Here is a 17435-nt window from a genome sequence, read left to right on the forward strand (position 1 = left end):
TAGGTGCTGGAAACAAAGATCCCAACCCTGGCATTTTCTTCATAAAAATTTACGAGCAGCTGTTTTTACCTTACTCCCAACAGTCCTGAGAAGCCGTACATGGGAAGGGTTTGAGGGAACATATTACAGGCTGATTTCTAACTCAAAGCAGAAGTTCTCCCAGGTACCTTCTTCTGTATCATCCTCCAGGTCTGCCAGAGTTGGTGCATTAGGAAGTGAGTACATGGAAGACTGGTTGAGTTGAGTCAGTTTTGCGATGCTGTTAATTGCCATGCTGCCCAATGGAATAGTATGCTCTATGGGAACATTAAAAAGGAAAATTACATGGAGTAACAGCCTAGTTACCATGGTCATCAGTAAGGCGTCTGCTTAAGTGACCTAAACCCAGCTATTGTTTGATTCCAGGGCCGAGGAATCTGATGGAAAGTGGAGGGAAGAGAATCAACGTACTACATGTTCTAAAGCACTGAACTTTCATGCAAAAAAAGCAACGGGGACCATGGGCGAAGAGTCCTCACTACGTGTGTTAGGGCAGGGAATCGAAAAAAATTTTAAAAAGGGATGCTCAAAAGGAACTGGGAGATCTAGGATAGCGGCCCTGATTAAGTCCTTTGATGAGCAAAGGACTTAAAAACGTTTTTGCTCCTCTTTCCCTGCATGACGGGTTCTACTTTCCAAAGGACTAACAGCTTTGATTATATAACTGACCCCTTCTACTCTTCTTGTTATAAGCTTTCACGATGGAAAGTATCTCTCCCTCTACTTCATATTTCCTTATTCAGTGCAGAGAACCTGGCAGACTGCTTGCTTGAGTCCAGTCTTCTGTGATTAGGGTATAAATAAAAAACAGGTAGAGTGTACATTTTCCTTATCTGTTTTACAGAATCCTTGTAATATAGGGTGGTGGACATAGGATGGCACACGAAGACTTAGACATCTGACTGCTAAAATGCTAGAGTGGCTGAGGCAGTAAAACATGGGAAGATCATGGGACATGGTATATAGATCATGGGACATCTAAGAAGACCACTAAAGAGGTAAACACCAGAAGCTGCCTCTGTTGGCTTTTCTGTTACTGATTTCAGCTATCCAGTAAGGAATGGGTATGGTAATGGAGATAGAGATAGGAAGATGGGTTAGGAGGATTAAAATGGAAAAGTATTGTAGTAATGAAGAGGGATTCATTCATAAAACCTTCATGGAACGTTTCTTTTCTGAGGCAGGCTTGTGAAGGGGCTAGCATAACTCCGTGATGTAGGCAAGGGAGAATCTGATAGTCAGTCTAGTCTCTGTCTACTCTCTGTTGCTACAGACTCCAAAGGCATTGCCTTGCTACAAAGGAGGGTTCTCATATTGGTGATGAGAATGGTTTCTAGGTTACTGGAGGAAATGATTCTAAGCTAAAAGTTTATGCTAAATGGTTGGTAGTAAGCTATAAAAAGTGCCTTTGCTCATATGTGAGAAACAGGACAGCTTTGTTAACACCAATAAAAGGGAAACTCAGGAGGCAGAGGCAAAGGATGGGAGAAGTCAGTTTTCCAGATTTACTGTGCAACAGAAGTTACTGCATTCTCACAGAGAGCATGGAGAGAAACAGGGTGCTTCCCAAGGACCAAAGTAGGTCTACAGATGTGGCTGGAGTCTGGAGGCAATAGAGGGCCTCCTGGAGATAGGGAAGTCTGTGCCAAGAATGGGCTGGACTCCAGGGGCTAGACAAGGATTTCCTAGCCTCTGTCTTCAAAGTACCTGAAACCCTGATATGCACCAAGTGGTGAGCTCTTACTTCCGCAACACAAAAGCCTGTCCTAGACATATTTAATACTAAAGATAACTGCCCACAAACCGAGGTGGTTGGTGACTTAGGCTGAAAATGTATGAAGGAGAGAAGGAAAGGCTCTGTCTGGTCTGAGGGTCAGAGCCTGGGAGTCTTCACTATGCTGGGAATGAAGGAAGGAGCCCCTCTTATGACCACCATCAGCTGTAACTGTAGCTTACCCTGAGGACGCTGCTCTGAAGTAGAGTCCTCAGAGGCTTTAAGTTTGAGGTGGCTCAGGATTTGTGTAGTGAACAATTTTTTCCTCTACCTCATTCTAATAGGAGGCCTCTAAATTGAGCTTCCAGTTAAGTACTTGGTTGGACTCTGGCATAGGCAGGGGCAGATGTGTGTGTGAAATAGTGATACTGTTAGTTCTGGTCACAGCTTCCGGAAATTGCACTTTTAGAGAATCTAGGAAAACTGTCCAGATTCAAAGACTTAAAAGTTGTAAAGGCCCTCAGAGTTGTCTCGTCTAACCTTTCCGGTAGGGAAAGGTACCCCTACAGCAAAGGGGCTGACTCACCATCTAGCTTCACACTCCATGTCATGTGGAAGCCATTGGTCATCAAGTAAAAATTCTTCACATCCTCAGGCAGCGCACAGTTGTTCTTCTAGAATCACAAAGTAGCTGAATGGTAGGTCAGGGCTGGGAAAGAGGGCACAGGGCTATGCCACAAAGCAACTGGGACATTATTGTGTTTCAGATACCCTGAATAGGAAGACTGTGATAATTATCTACAAACTCTATTAAAGAGTTTAGGGTCAGGATGGCAACATAGGAAGCTCCTCAACTTCCCTCCTCCCACTGACCTCCAAATCCACAGCTACACATCGAATAATTCCCTGTGAGAGAAATGCAGAAGCTAGCTGAATGACTTCTACATATCAGGCAAACAAGAAGAAATTCAGGTTGAAATTCAGCTTGATCACAATCTCACCATAATACACACCCTTGGCAGAGTGACACACAACTGGAAAGGAACTCACAACTCCCAAATTCTCTTTGAGGAGCAGTTTAGACCCCACATCTGGCATCTCAACTTTTAAGACTTTCACCTGAGATGGGTCCCCCAAAACATCTAGTTTTAAAACCCAATGGGACTTGGGTCCAAGAGACTCACAAGGCTACAGTGGACTAAGAGACAGTTCCTAATGGGCTCACGTGGACTCGTCATGGTTATCTTTCCAGTGCCCAGTGCAGAGCAGATTGAAATCATCCAACTGATAATGGGTTGTTAATATCCAAAAATATATAAAGAACTCATACAACTCAATAAAAAAATAAGCAATCTGATAAAAAAAGAACGGAGGAGAACTAAACAGACGTTTATCCAAAGAAGTTATACCAATGGCTAACAGGTACATAAAAAAGTGCTCAACATCACTAATAATCAGGGAAATGTGTGAATCACAACCACAATGAGCTATCACCTCATACCTGTTAGAATGTCCATTATCAAAAAGACAAGAAATAACAAGCGGTGGTGAGGCTGTAGAGAAAAGGGAACACTGGTGCACTGTTGGTGGAAATGTAAATTGGTGCAGCCATGATGGAAAACGGTATGAAGGTTCCTTGAAAATTAAAATTAGAACTACCATGTGATGCAGCAATTCCACTTCTGGGTATTTATCTGAAGTAAATCAAATCACTACCTTGAAAAGACCTATACCTTATATTCACTGCATCATTATTTACAATAGTCAAGATGTGGAAACAACCTAAGTATCCTCTGATGGATGAATGTATAAAATGTGGTACATATATGCAACAGAATGTTTAGCCATAACAAAGAAGGAAATCCTGCCATTTGCAGCAACATGTATGGACCTTGAGGGCATTATGCTACATGAAATAAGTCAGAGAAAGACAAATCTGTATGATCTCGCTTATATATGGAATCTAAAAAAAAAAAACAAACCAAACTCATAGATACAGAAAACAGATTGGTTGTTGCCAGGGGTGGGGGAGTGGTGGGCAAAATGGGTGAAAGTAGTCAAAAGGTACAAACTTCCAGTCATAAAATATGTCCTGGGGATGTAAAGTACAGCATGGTGACTGTAGTTAACAATACTATATCGTATATGTCGAAGTCGCTAAGAGTAAATCTTAAAAGTTCTCATCACAAGAAAAATAATTTATAACTGGTGATGGATATTAACATACTGTGGTAGTCATTTCACAATACATACATTCATCAAATCGTTATGCTGTGTACCTAAAACTAATACAATGTTATATGTCAATTATATCTAAAAGTCTAGCAGGTCCTGGGTATGCAAATCAGAGTCACCAGTTTGATTTCTGTCTGCCTCACCTGATAAGTCAGAGGAGGTGTATGCTCCACCATGATAAAGCCTCAGTAAAGAGCTAGCTGGAGAAGGGGCTGCTCAAGGAAACAAGCTGAAGAGCAGACTTAGAGGAACATGGTGAGAGAGAAGGTCTTAGGCAAAGTTTGGATGACAGTGGAGCAAGGCAATCGCTACCAAAACTTCAGACTCATGCTCTTAAATTATTTTCTGAAAAAATTTTTGGATAAATGAAAACATCTTAAAAGTAAGAGTATATACTTCTAGAGCATTTAATACAATAAACCTAATAGTTCTAAAAGCTCTTAGAAAATAAAAAAGTACAATAGGGTATAAACATACATTTCATATGAAGAGCAAATCATCCAAACTTACAATGGGAAGAAATAGCTTAGCATCCTTTCAGGAGGTATTAGGAGTGTGCCCTAAGTAACTCACATCTGTGCACATGCCTGATGAGTCTTCTCTAGCCAATCGTATCTTTGGAGAGAGGATGAGTTCTCAAATTCCTTTCCTGGGCCTCTTAGAATGACTTCTTGTCATGTTTATATAGGCAGAGGGGCAATATGTTAAGTCCATCCTCACTTTTGGCATATTGGACACTTTTGAGATGTGATATTGAACAATGCTTATGTCAAGTTTGCTTTAGGTCATAGTCAGTCAGTTCCAGGTACCCAAGGTATGGGGAAGTTATAGCAGGATGATCTGAGTTTACTTCCCAATTCTGTCCACTAGCAGAGTGACTTTCAGTGTTACTTAAACTCTGTGGATCCATTTTCAAGAATAATCTCTATGACTGAGTTTACAAAACACTAGAGGTGAGAAGAGGCGAGAGCTTGTCAGAAAGAGAGAAGATGGGGTAATTATTATGATTTTAGGGCATAATATCTTCAAGAACTACATTCAGGTGAGAAGCAAATTTCACGCTTGCAGGTGATCTCAAGCAGTGTTTTTATACTATTAAATGGTCAACAGCTGTCATTTTAATCAAACAGGTTTTTCATTTTCTTGATATAAGAACTAAAATATGCATTCTGGTCAGTTTTTGTTTTACCTCTCTTCGCCATCTAGTTCCCAATATCGCAGATGTGTAACTTAAGGATTCTCTGACTCCTTGGGCTAACATATTTTCCTACTCTATTTGGAGTTTAGGGTTTTCTCTTAGTGCATCCTGTACGGCACACCATCTGTTTTCAGAAGGAAAATGTGTGCACGCAGAATGCCTTCCTCCCACCCTTAGACACCAGCACAGGAAGGCTACAGGTATCTGTGTTCTGACAAAATCCTTGCTGCTTCTGTCACCCCAAAGGCCAGCATCCACTATGAGATTTTAATCACTAGTGCCACCTAGTGGTGGAGACAAGGAAACAGTCTATCAGCCTTTCTTGACCTGGATTCCATGAGATCCCAGCTGAGAAGAGCTGATGGCATTGTTCATCTTTGAAAATTCAGTAGTGATTATAACATTTATTATGCTATCAACTTCACTGAAGTAAAAAAAAAATTTGGTATTATTTTATACCAGTATTTTAAAAAATACTTGGAATTCATAAAAATAGGAAAAAAATCAGTGAAATCTAATATTTAATACATTTCAAATACTAACATAAACCAAGCTCATAAAACATATTAAGCCTTCATTGCCACTTTCACATATCACTGGTGGCTCTGGCTCTGCTGCTTCCTTGCTATAGACCTTACTGCTTGACGCCCAGGACTATGGCTGGTCCTGCAGCGCTCCATGTCCTTACTTCTGAGTGGGGTTCGCAGGGTACCACTTTTAGGCGGCTCCTCTGCCCTGGCCAATGACTTGGTTATGCCATTTTTATCTCTCTCCTGGCCAATCTGGAAAAAGACTGCTCTTTGCCAGGAAGCAATGTGCCCACTTCAAAGGGCTTCTCCCTGCCCGGTTCATGCTCAGTCTTTATTGAGGGCATGGTGGGAATGAAAAAAAAAAGGAAGACGGCAACTTGCAGAGAGTGAAGGGAAATGGGTAAAAGGGTTGAAGAGAGCATTTAGGGAGAAAGTCAGGAAGGGAGACTATTGCTTACCAGTGTTTAAAATAAGTGTGGCATTGACATATTACAATCTGTGTATCTCAATAATGATTGTCATATAATTCCCAATAGTCAGTATTTTTTTTCCTTCTCCTGAGGAGGCTATCTATAAAAGTTTCTCTAAACTAGAAAGAGTCCACCACAAGCTGTGTTACCTTCCTCAGTTAACCGACTTGAACCACTCTGATGTTTTGGGATCAGCTTGATTCCAGAAAGGCTTCCCAAGTACTGCTTTGAGGGAGGGGCTAGGAGCCATCCACTGCGCCTCCTGCTCGTCCTCTCTACTTCTGGGAATCTTTCATCTGCTGTCCCTCCTTTTCAGAGGCCACTTCACCAGGCAAGGACGGCGGGCAGCAGATGTGGGATTAGGCTGGCAAAGGGCCCACAACATGGAAATTAATGCTTTGTAGGTGCTTGGCCATGCTGGGCAGGCTCTCCATGAGCCCATCTGCAACCACAGCCAAAGGCAGGGTTGCCCACAATGCCCATCAAGAAGGAGCATGAAAACCTAACTGGAAACGTGACACAATGAGGAAAGTGCATCTATGGAAACTCTTCTTGGGAAAGGCAGCCCTGGTAGTGGAAGGAAAACCGGAATGGGCTGTGGAGTGGGGGTTACACCCCCCAGGAGAATTCTCAAATATATTCTCATGCTTCCTCTGAAGGTGAGGGGGAAGATCTGGTGAGTGGGGTATGAAAGTTTGAGGACTGGGCTGAGTTGCTTAAGACTCAGAGTAGAGGCAGCAAACTCTTCCTCAAATTCTTTCTCCCCACAACCATCGGTCTCCCTCTAAAAATGCATGATGAAAAAAAATATAAATACATGCCTGTCCAGGGCACCACGTTTCTGGGAGACGCTCTGTATTTGGCAGATATCAGCCAAGACAACCTTCAACAACAATATCCCCAGGCTTAACTAGTCATCAGGATGGTACAAATGGGGGTTTTGGTGGGGGCAGCCTTTGCACCTATAACCTTCTTGCTTCAGAGATGGTGGCTGTAGTAGCCTCATTGTCTGGACTGAAATTAAGGATTGCTTATGGAAAAGAAGCTGAGTGACCTTGGAAAAGTTCTAAACTCTTTTTGATCTTTGTGTTTATCTAATTCACTCATTCATCCAACATTTACTAAAGTGTCTGTTATAGTATAAATACCAGGCTAGGCACTAAAAACAGGAATGAGAAAAGGTACAGAGGAGTCTGTGGCAGACACATAGGCTGCCTATTCAAATCCACCTTTCTCTTCTTCCTCCTGGACAGAACTCCCAGTGGCTTGGCTGCCAAGGGCAAGAATGCCAAGGTGTTGCCCTCCATTAGAGGGGCAGTCTGGCAGAGTAGAAATTCAGGTTCTGCCACTCGGTAGCTATGTAGCCCAAGACAAATTCCTTAGACAAATTTCTGAGCCTCAGTTTCTTCATCTATAACATAGAGATATCAATATTTCCTTGCAAGATTCTTATGAGGATTAAATGAAAAAGCTTATGTTATGTGTTAGCAGGCACTCATTATATATGACAGAATAACTTCTTATGCCTCAGTCAAATCCATTTGCTGCTACTTAGGCACAATTTTTCCAAAACGGAAATCTAACATCCAAGTTTCCCATTTAAAGCATTTCAATGCCTCCCCTTTGCTCCCAAGATAAAGAACAAACTCCTGATGATCTAAGAAGTTTTATATTTCCTGGTCCTTGTCAACCTCTCTCCCATGCTATCCTGTGCTCTGGCCACATGAACCTTCTTTATGCTCCTGGAAAATGTAATCCTTCCTATCTTGAAGCTTTCACACAGGTTAAAGCCCCTTCTTCCCAGATCTCATCTACCTGGTTAACAACTTCTCAAACTTCTTTGACAAAAACTTTTCCCACCCTCTAGACTAGGTAAGGCCTCTTGACAATGCTCTTTTGTAGTCTGCTTTGTAATTATTCTTGCAATGATTTACATATACTAAATCTTAGTAAGGTCAAGCGGTAAGAAACTAGGCCCTTTTTGATTATCACTGATTCCCCAGGACTGAACACCGAACACAATGCCTGCTCCATTTTAAAGGCATAAACCTTTTGCTGAATAAATGAAAGTTCAGAGGGTAGGGAAGCACTGGCTATTAATCTAGTTAATACTTCTCTGCCGCACTTAACCACGTTCTGCCCAGCATGCTCACGAACTTTTAATTTTTTCTTTCCTTGCTGGATATTTAATTTTTAGTAAACACCTTCTAATGTTCCACTGCCTCCATAGGATAGGCTCAGAGGAGGTGCTCTACACCGGGAAAATAGCATGGAATGGAAGAGAGTGTTAAGTGGCCTAAAAAGGAATGGAGAGAAGGGTGACCTCCACATTGAAGGCAGCTTGGCTTGAGGTAAGAGAAGGTTTCCTGTGTCAATCGTCCCTTCTTGGGGGCATTTAAGTTGACCTCCCTTTGTTGGAAGGTGAGGACTGACCGGGGCAACACTTACTTGTTCCCATGAAGAAATCATATGACGTTCAGCAGGTGCCTTTTCTACGATGGTCACTTCTGTCACACCTGGGGATGATTCTGAAAGAAGAAACAGGGCGTCTGTAGAGCTGCAATTGACCGACTCTCACACATTGCTACAACAGAGGTTGACTAACAGTTGATGGCTGCTCTAGGAATATCAGATTCCTCTGAGGAGCATTTGTTACCTGTGATAAAAGCAGGGAAGAACTGGTTGTTCCCTCAAAGGCACTCAGTCCTATAACCTAGGACCCAGTAGTCTACCTCATAAAAAGGACATCACCAGAATGCCACCTAAATTCAGTCACTGCTCAGTCATTCAGCTCGTTGAACAAAAATCAGAGATTCTAATTCCTACTGATTTTACACTGAACTTCTCAGTGAGCTAAGTCTATACACTTAAGGCATAATGAAAAGGAGTAACAAACAGCACCTCATTAACTTTTAAAAAACATAAAACTTACTTGGTAATTTTTCTTCTAAATGAAACCCATCTTCTACTTTGAGGTCCAGGATTTAGAAGCTAGGCTAACATGAAAAATGATCACTGCAGATGTAATTAAGATTAGGTCATGATGGAGCAGGGTGGACTCCTTATCCACTATGACTGGTGTCCTCATAAAAGGAATAATATGTGAAGAGATATGCACAGAGGGAAGATGGCCACGTGAAGATGGAAGACTGGAATGATACATCTATAAGACAAGGATCACCAAGCATTGCTGGCAAAACAGCTACAGGTTAGGATGCTTCTCCTCCAGGTTTTACTATAAGCATGGCCCTGCCTTGGTTTCAGACTTTTGGCTTTCCAAACCATGTGAGAATAAACTCCTGTAGTTTTAAGCCACCCAGTTTGTGGTACTTTTCACAGCATCCTTATTACATAGTCGTCCACTTTTTCTCTGCGTGATATTGTGTACATTGTTCTGTTTTGGGCCATGATAACTGCCAAGTCTAGGTGCTACTAAAGCCATAAAATCTCCCTGTTCTGATCCGTCCTCAGCATAACACCAGAGGATCTCCCCCATACCTACACTTGTTTCCTATCAGATCTTATCCGGTTCTCCTTTTGGTCTAGAAGATAGGGCCCTTATTATACCTGTTAGAGTTTTATTTCTACCCCATTGTCCAAACCCTCTTTTCCAGTTGTGTCAGTGTATTCATTATCTCCATTCCTCTGCCCCCCAAAAATCAAATCTGTGCTAATCTTTGATCATGTAAGAAATATACACACCCAAGCACATATACCCAAGTTCTACCCATATTTTAGTGTCATACTAAAAGTTCCTCCTTTCCACCTCCTTCCATTTCAGATGACTCTAGCTCACAGTGATCGCTGCTTTTTCCAATATCCCATCCCATCGATACTGGGTCGGGGCCACATATATTTACACTTACTTATTTTTTATTTGGAACTACATATTGGTTATTTTTTATGAGTCCTACGCATACTGTAAACAGGGAATATATTGAAATAAAGCTTATAAATCTCCAGGAATAAGGCAAAGTCTTTTAGTTTGATGAGGTTCACGAATCTATAATTATGCCTGTACCCTTTCTATGGATTATAAAGTTTCGTCCAAGTTGTCAAAACCTCAATCTTGGGGTGTAGCAACCGCCCAGTTGAGGAGCTGAATTCTGGACTCCTATTCTAGTCTTGCTTTATGCATTCACTAGTTGTATGACCTTAGATGAATCTTCACTTCCCTTTGCATTCAGTAAGACAAGAATTATAACAATACTTCTCTTGATAAAGGAAGCACAGGAAACAGAAATGACAGTACTTTGGAAAAGCAAAATGTCCCATACATACAATTTTTCTCCTGCCTTCTGCTTGGTGTTCTTTCCAAGAAACTGAGAAGGATAGTAGTGTGGTAGAAAAACACTGTGAGCTTCAAGCCATTGGACCTGGGGCGAGTCCTTGCTATGCCCCTAGTTGATTAGGGTGGAAGACTCTGTCTGTTCCTTTAGAGGTGGTCCCACTTGGAACTGTTCAACCAAAGCTAAGATAGTGAATGACAAATGTTATTACTCACATTTTGCAGCAAAGACATTGAGGCAGAGAGGTTAAGCCACAAAGGCAATTCTCTGAGGCCTAATATGGGTCTAGTTGAGAAATGAAGCATTTATGTACAAAGTCATTGCATCCTAATTGGCATAACCCTTTAGAACAATTATCCTATGCAAACGCAGAGTCTAACTTTAATCAGCAACCTATCACTCCACCTGTAGTTGGACAGAAGAAGAGAGCAATCTTTGCCAACACCATCTGGTTGCATCCTGATGTCCTCCGAGTGCACCCGCAGAGGCATCTAGTGTCGGGGGTTGCAAGAGGACACATACACATAATGTACATGCCTGACATTAAGTTTTTGATTGCTGAGGCATCATTTCAGATACATCCATCTTGAATAAACAAATTGCCAGCTGTATGACACAGCCACTAGCTAAACAACTAGATAAGGAACCAGGCCATCGACACCCATAAAGTTCCCTTTTAGAAAGCCCTGGGTAACCTGGATAACTGACTGCTTGAGTGACCCTCCATCCCCCCTTTCCTTTCCTATGTCCTAATTCCCATTCTTATGTTTTAAATTTGCCAATAAAGACTGACCAGTAAAAACTCTTGTCACTCTACTCTCAGACCCTAATAAAGGCAAGTTCTCATTTTTGTCCTTCCTTTCTCCCTTCTTCCTTTCTTTCCCTCCTCTCCTTGCCCTCCCCCATTCTCTGCCAATAGGCGTGTAGCCTTGGGCATGTTGTGTACCCTACAGGGCCTGTGCATCATCAAACATTTTCTTTCAGAGTTCCCTGATGTTTGCTGCTGAGGCGCATCTTGCAATCATAAGAAGAACCACAAGGGCCTTCAGCCACGACATTGGCTCCAGTCAGGGAAATGTTGGTGGGGGCTCCTAGCAGTAGTACAGGCCCAGTTAAATGCTTCAAGCGTTCCCAACTGATAGCATCACTAACAACAGGCAGAGATGTTTATAGCAGGCCTAAGTGGAGGGCCTAGAGGCTCCAACAGAACTGCTGCAATGCTAATGCAGATGAAGGTACACCATACTTAAACTCTGCACACCTCCAGGAGAGGCCAATTGATCAACATGCTGACTGGAAACTTTCATATAATAAGGTGCTTAGGAAGTACCCATTGTAGAAACTCTGCTATCCAATACTTCAGCACCGATGGGGAGGAGGTGATGGGAATGGGGAACTGAAGGACACACAATAAATTCCATTTGTATAATATACCATTTCAAGGAATTGGTATACATTATTTAATCTTTCAATAATCTTTTGTAAGGAAACTGAGATTAAGAGATATTAAATGACATCACAAAACTATATTTTTGACCATAGCTGTAGACACTAAGCCTAATGTTTTTTCTACCAAGTTGTCTTAGTAGCTATATGGTGAGAAAGAGATTTCCCTATACCATCAAGCATTTCTTTGACACCGGCTGGGTGTCCCCATAATTGAACTCAATCTGAGCATTATTTACCAGGGCCTGGCATCAGATTCCACAGGTTAAAGGCTTAATCCTACAAGACCGCCCTTCATTTCAGATATAATCACAAGTGCAGGTTGTTATCTATGCTTCTGACCCGACTGGCTATAAATCAGGGTTCCCATAACGTCCTCCTTAAATTAGTTTGCTAGGATGGCTCACAGAATTCAGAAAATCCATTTTACTCACTAGATTATTGGTTTACCACAAAGGATATTACAAATCAACAGCCAGATAAGAGATGCAAAGGGCAAATCCTGAATAAAGGATTTGGGGGCCCAGCATGGTAGTACAAGGAAGTGTTCTAGTTCACCCATCTCTGAGTCAACAATCTCTGAGGTATTTTAATGAGGACCTGCTATGTCCTCAGCTTTGGAAAAACACTGCTAGAGATTAGAAGTGAGACAGCCTGTCTATTTATGGCATAAACACAACAAACATGCAACAAAAGTGAAAATGTCTATGTAGAATATAATTATGTGTTAAACTGGGTGATACTGACTCTAAGAGCCCCAAGAGTTAAAGGTAGAATGAGGTTGATGAAGACTTACAAAGCAATGAGAAATGTCATAACTAAGCACAGTTGATCGTGGCCTTCCAGGACAGCATGGCCATTCCTGCAGACTGACTCAATTAACAACTATTCCCGGTCCATTCCTAATGTGCTTTCCTGTATTTTAGAGACTGAACAGCTAAAGACTACATTCCATTGTGGCTAGATTCAGAAGGCTAAGATTCTTGCATAAAACTTGGAAGGAAGGAATGAACAGATGAGGTAGAGGGCAAATGGGTGATTGGATCTTCTCAAAAGCACAATTGCAAAGGTGTTTTGATCTCAGGGGGTTAAGAGTTGTAGGGGTGGCAGAATCAATAGCAATTTCTCAATTCGACAGCTTCCTCTCACACTAGCTGCAGGTACTTCTCACTTAGCATACCCTTTTTGCAGTATGGTTCTCAGAGTCTGCTACCTTTAGTTCTAATGATTTTGTGAGCTAATGTCCCTCAATTGATCCCTTTCTGTTTTAACTAGCTAAAGTATATTTCTTGCCTTAAACTAGCTACTCAATGGTCTGCAACTAAGAACTCTGACACAGAAAGTTTGCATTTGGGGTTTCGTCTTTTTAAGACAGGTGAATGTGCTCAGATCAGAAAGTGGTCATTTATGTGACTTAAAAATCGTGGCCACAAAGCCAGACAAATTCACACAATGTGTAGGTGTAGGGGGGTGTGTGTGTGTGTTTCTTGGGATTTTTTTTTTAAATATATAAGATCATATCACTTCCAAATAGGTATAGTTTACTTTCTTCTTTCCAATTTGTCTTATTTCATTTTCTTGCCTAACTGCCCTGACTAGACTCTCCAGTACAATGTTAAATAGAAGGGATAAGAGAATTCTTATTGTACAGAAAAGAGTGAAGATAGCAGTTTTGACACAGCAATCTTTAGGAAGGCCTGCTGTCAAGGCTGGCTCTTGGCTGGCATCTGGGAACTGAGATTTCAGGAAGGTTCCCACCATTCCCTAATGAGAATGGCTCACTGTGCCTGTTAGTGCAAACAATAGTGTTTATGCTGAAAACCTGCTTTCCTTCTGGGAGTTTGGAATATACCAGGTAGATACTAGGTAGCAGATACCTAAGTGACTGATTTCCAATAAAAGGTCTGGGCTCCTATGAGCAGGTGAGCTTCCCTAGCAGACACTGGACATATGTTGTCACACGTTGCTGGAAGAATCAAGTGTGCCCCATAGGATTCCAAACTGAGAGGACTCTTGAAAACTTGTACTTGGTTTCCTTGACTTCTCTACATGCACCTTTCCCTTTGCTGTAAATCACTGCACGGCTACCTCTCAAGTCTTATAATCTTCCTAGCGAACCACTGAACCTGGTGTGGTCTTGGGGAATCTCCAAAACATTTGTCTTGTTCCTGATCTTAATGGGAAAGCATCCAATTTTCCACCATTAAGTGTGGTGTGGGCTGTATGTTTTCACAGAGCCCTTCATCAGGTTAAGGAAGTGATTTCCATTCTATATCCTCTTTCTAATTTGTTGAATTTTTTTTTTTTAATCACAAAAGGGTGTTGGACTTTGTGCTTTCTTTGCATTTGTTGATATGATTATGTGGTTTCTGTTCTTGATTCTATTAACAAGGTGCATTACATTGATTTTCACATGTTAAACAAACTAAATTCCTAGGCTAAATCACATTTGGTATATAATCCTTTTTTAATGTTGTTGAATTTGATTTGATAGTTATTTTGTTGAGGATTTTTAAATGTTTGGTTTTTGATAGAAATGTTGTAGTCGAGGAGTTATTTCATTTCTTTTAGAATGGGATTTTGGGAGTTTGCTTACCACAGACCCATGGCTGACTTCAGCAACCTCGCCCTTTAAAAAATCCTCTTAACATATTATCTTTTCAAAATAAAATAAAAATGTAAAAAAAAATATAATTTTCAATTTGTGATTAACAACTTGAAATTATGACTGGATTAAATTTCTAAAGAGAATGCTTTCTAGGGGGCTAGATTCAGTATACATTTAATTATCAAAGTTGTTTAATTACTTAGGTAGATTTTGCCTTTTAGTGTTGCCAGTTTGCCAAAGAAATGCTTAACAGATAGAATATATTAAAAGTATAAATGAAATTTAAAATGTTTACAGTCATTTAATTATTTAGGTCTTTAAATTTAACTGACAGCTTAAGGGAAATTTAGTTGTCTTTATACTTGAGTAGATTAAACATTAATCAAAAGAAAATAACATTTATAGAAAAATTCCTAGATTTATAAAGAGGGTAATGAAGTATGCCTGTGGAATAACAAGACCTGCCTAAGTCCAGGAGTATGAGTACAGTGCAGAAGTTTGAATACGAATGAGGAGATAGGGTATGGGTGGTCCTGATGATTGGATATCTCCTTGCCCTACTCTATAACTTCATTTCTAAAATTTATCACTTCTCCCAAACTCATCATGGTTTGAGTTGCCTGCCTCATTTACTGTTTTAGGCACAGGGAAATATAGGCGAGAACAAGACAAAGTTCCTATCTGCGTGGACTTCTATTACAGAAAAGAGAGAAATTAAGAAGGCAACCAAATAAATACATAATTTCAAGTAGTGATAAAGCCATGAGGATAAAAAAAATGTGGGCTAAGGGAAGAGCCAGTGATAAAAGAAGGTTGTTATTAGAACTATCATCAGGGAAGGCTTCCCAGATGTAGTGATATTTAATCAGAGATCTGAATGAAGTGAGGGAGGGAGACTAAGATTTAGAAGAAGGTCATTTCAGGTGAAAGGTCTAGCAAATTACAAAGGTCTTGAAGTGAGAATAAGCTTTAAGTGTTTATGGTACAAGGAGGCCACTGTGACCAAAGCACAGTAAAAATAAGGTCAGAAAGACAGAGGAGGGCAGATCATAAGGGACTTATGGATCATGGTACAGAAGCTGGGATTTTATTATAAATGTGATGGTAAGGTATCGAAGCCTGCTACTAGGCCAGTTTAGTCTGTCTTTCTCCTTCTTGGTTATCCGGTTAACTCCCATTTGTCTTGCAAAATCTAGAACAATCGCATAGGTCATATTCCTTAACTCCTCAACTAAGGTCAATCACCATGTGTGCTGCTTCAGACCAATATATAGATTACTGACGATCTTTCACACTTCTGGGGACCTAGTTGTTTTATTTTTTCCCACATAAATATGTTTTTAATTTTTTCCGCACCTTTCTAGCCCCAGAGTCTAACACAGAGGTATGTGCCAAGTAAAGGTACGATAAAAGAAAAAGATCCATTTAACAGTGCAAGGCTATATTGCTACACGGAGGCGCGTGGGCGTTGTTGCCCCGGAGGTTAGCTGCAGCATTCCCTCAGCTCTTTCTGTGGCCAGGGGAAGGGCGTGGGCTTCAAGGATACTCCCTCCACCAAGAGTGTCTCTTGGGAAACCCAACCTCCCAACTGTCAGATGCCTGCTGTCTCTGCACGTTTTTGCCCGCCCTTACCCGGCCCTGCGGTGGGACCTCGGGTGGGAAGAACCTTTGGACTTCCCAGCTCTCCTTCTGAACACTCCTGGAAAACGTTCCCCTGGCCTAGTCATGCCCCCCCCGCTCTCCCTCTTCCCCTTAACAACGGAAGTCACAGCAGCGATGCCTAGTTTCCAGCGTCAGGCTGCTCGGTCCCGCAGCCGTCCCCCCCGCCCCGGGACCCCGCCCCACTCACCCAGGATGCGGGTGATCCCCAGGGTCAGCTTCTCCAGGTGCGGCTTGCTACAACCCACCAGCGGGGGCGGCGACTCCTCCTGCATGGCTCGCGTACCCGCTCCGCGCGCCTCCCGGGCTGCGGCGGGGACCCGGCGGGGGAGCCTGGCGGGCCGCTGGGTTGGACACCGCCTCCGAGCCTCGGCCGTCGAGCTCACGGCATGCCGGGAGTTGTAGTGATCGGAGCCTGAGAACGAGGCGCGAAGGGGATGGCGGATCCGGCCTGGACTGGGAGTAGTAGTTCCGTGGGGCACTCCTTCCGCGGCCCCCGGCTGGTGCTTCGCACCTCGCCACGGAAACACAGCGCCTCCTCCGCCCGGAGCCTCCCGCCCCGCCGGGGACGACCCTGCAAGCGGGGGCGGGCCTCTGCGCGGAGCGGCCAATGGGGACCGGAGCTGGGGGCCGGGGCGGAGCGGCCCCAGCGCGACGCCCCGAGTGGCGGTTGTTTCAAGATGGCGGACGCGGCGGGCCCCTCCCGCCCGGGCGCGGCGGCGTTCTGGACCCGGGACTGTATCCTTTGCCCACCTGGCAGGGGGCGCTGGCGCCCTCTCCGGTGCGGCGAGTGGCGAGAGGGCGCGTGGGGGCTCAGCGAAGGGTAGAAGCTTGGGGCTAACACTGGGGACAAGGCCATCCCGTCTCGCAGCTGTCCAGGTGCCCGGCTTTTCTCCTTGCTTGGGAATTAGGTGGCAGAGTGCCTGATACTGTCTCCACGATGGGATTATAGGTGTGGGAACTCAGTACATGTTTCCCAGCCCTCTGTGGCGGTAAACTCTGAAAAGATGGCCTACAGTCGTGGCCTAGATTGGGGCTTGGAAGGACCCCCAGCCCTTGGTGACCTCAGGCTGGCTGAGTCTGTGCGTAGTGAGCTGGTGGAGGAGAAAAGGTTGTTGGATGGACCGGGAGCCTTTTTCTTTTTGGCTTGGGAGTGTCCTTGGTCTGCTCTGTTTAGGAGGATGTCAAGATCTTATTGGACTTAAAAGACCTGTCAGTGATGATTTATTTCCATACAGAGATTTCTT

The 17435-nt window shown here is 42.9% G+C and overlaps 2 protein-coding genes across 8 annotated transcripts in view; one reads left to right on the forward strand and one right to left on the reverse strand.

The window, feature by feature from the left end:
* TPGS2 (tubulin polyglutamylase complex subunit 2) overlaps positions 1–16748 on the reverse strand; it is a 28499-nt gene extending 11751 nt beyond the window's left edge. Inside the window, exons 1-4 of one of the 2 annotated variants that reach the window (XR_004953490.1) lie at positions 16379–16748; positions 8635–8714; positions 2340–2427; positions 70–296 (exon numbers count right to left, since the gene is read on the reverse strand). Coding sequence is in view for 1 of the 2 variants with exons in the window: in XM_016158021.2 (XP_016013507.1) it covers positions 168–296; positions 2340–2427; positions 8635–8714; positions 16379–16463 (382 nt within the window). In the remaining variant the exon portion in view is untranslated. The remainder of the gene's footprint in view (positions 1–69; positions 297–2339; positions 2428–8634; positions 8715–16378) is intronic. The other variant, XM_016158021.2, reaches the window with a different exon arrangement.
* A 90-nt stretch (positions 16749–16838) lies between these two features.
* KIAA1328 (KIAA1328 ortholog) overlaps positions 16839–17435 on the forward strand; it is a 218664-nt gene continuing 218067 nt past the window's right edge. For 4 of the 6 annotated variants that reach the window (XM_016158014.2, XM_016158015.2, XM_016158016.2 and 1 more), the window contains exon 1: positions 16839–16926. In XM_016158014.2, coding sequence (XP_016013500.2) covers positions 16869–16926 — 58 coding nt within the window. In that variant the 5' untranslated portion in view covers positions 16839–16868. Of the gene's footprint in view, positions 16927–16951; positions 17068–17435 lie in introns of those variants that run through there. The other 2 variants (XM_036229069.1, XM_016158017.2) reach the window with 2 other exon arrangements.

Source organism: Rousettus aegyptiacus, unplaced genomic scaffold (assembly GCF_014176215.1).
Source record: "Rousettus aegyptiacus isolate mRouAeg1 unplaced genomic scaffold, mRouAeg1.p scaffold_m13_p_12, whole genome shotgun sequence".
NCBI lineage: Eukaryota > Metazoa > Chordata > Mammalia > Chiroptera > Pteropodidae > Rousettus > Rousettus aegyptiacus.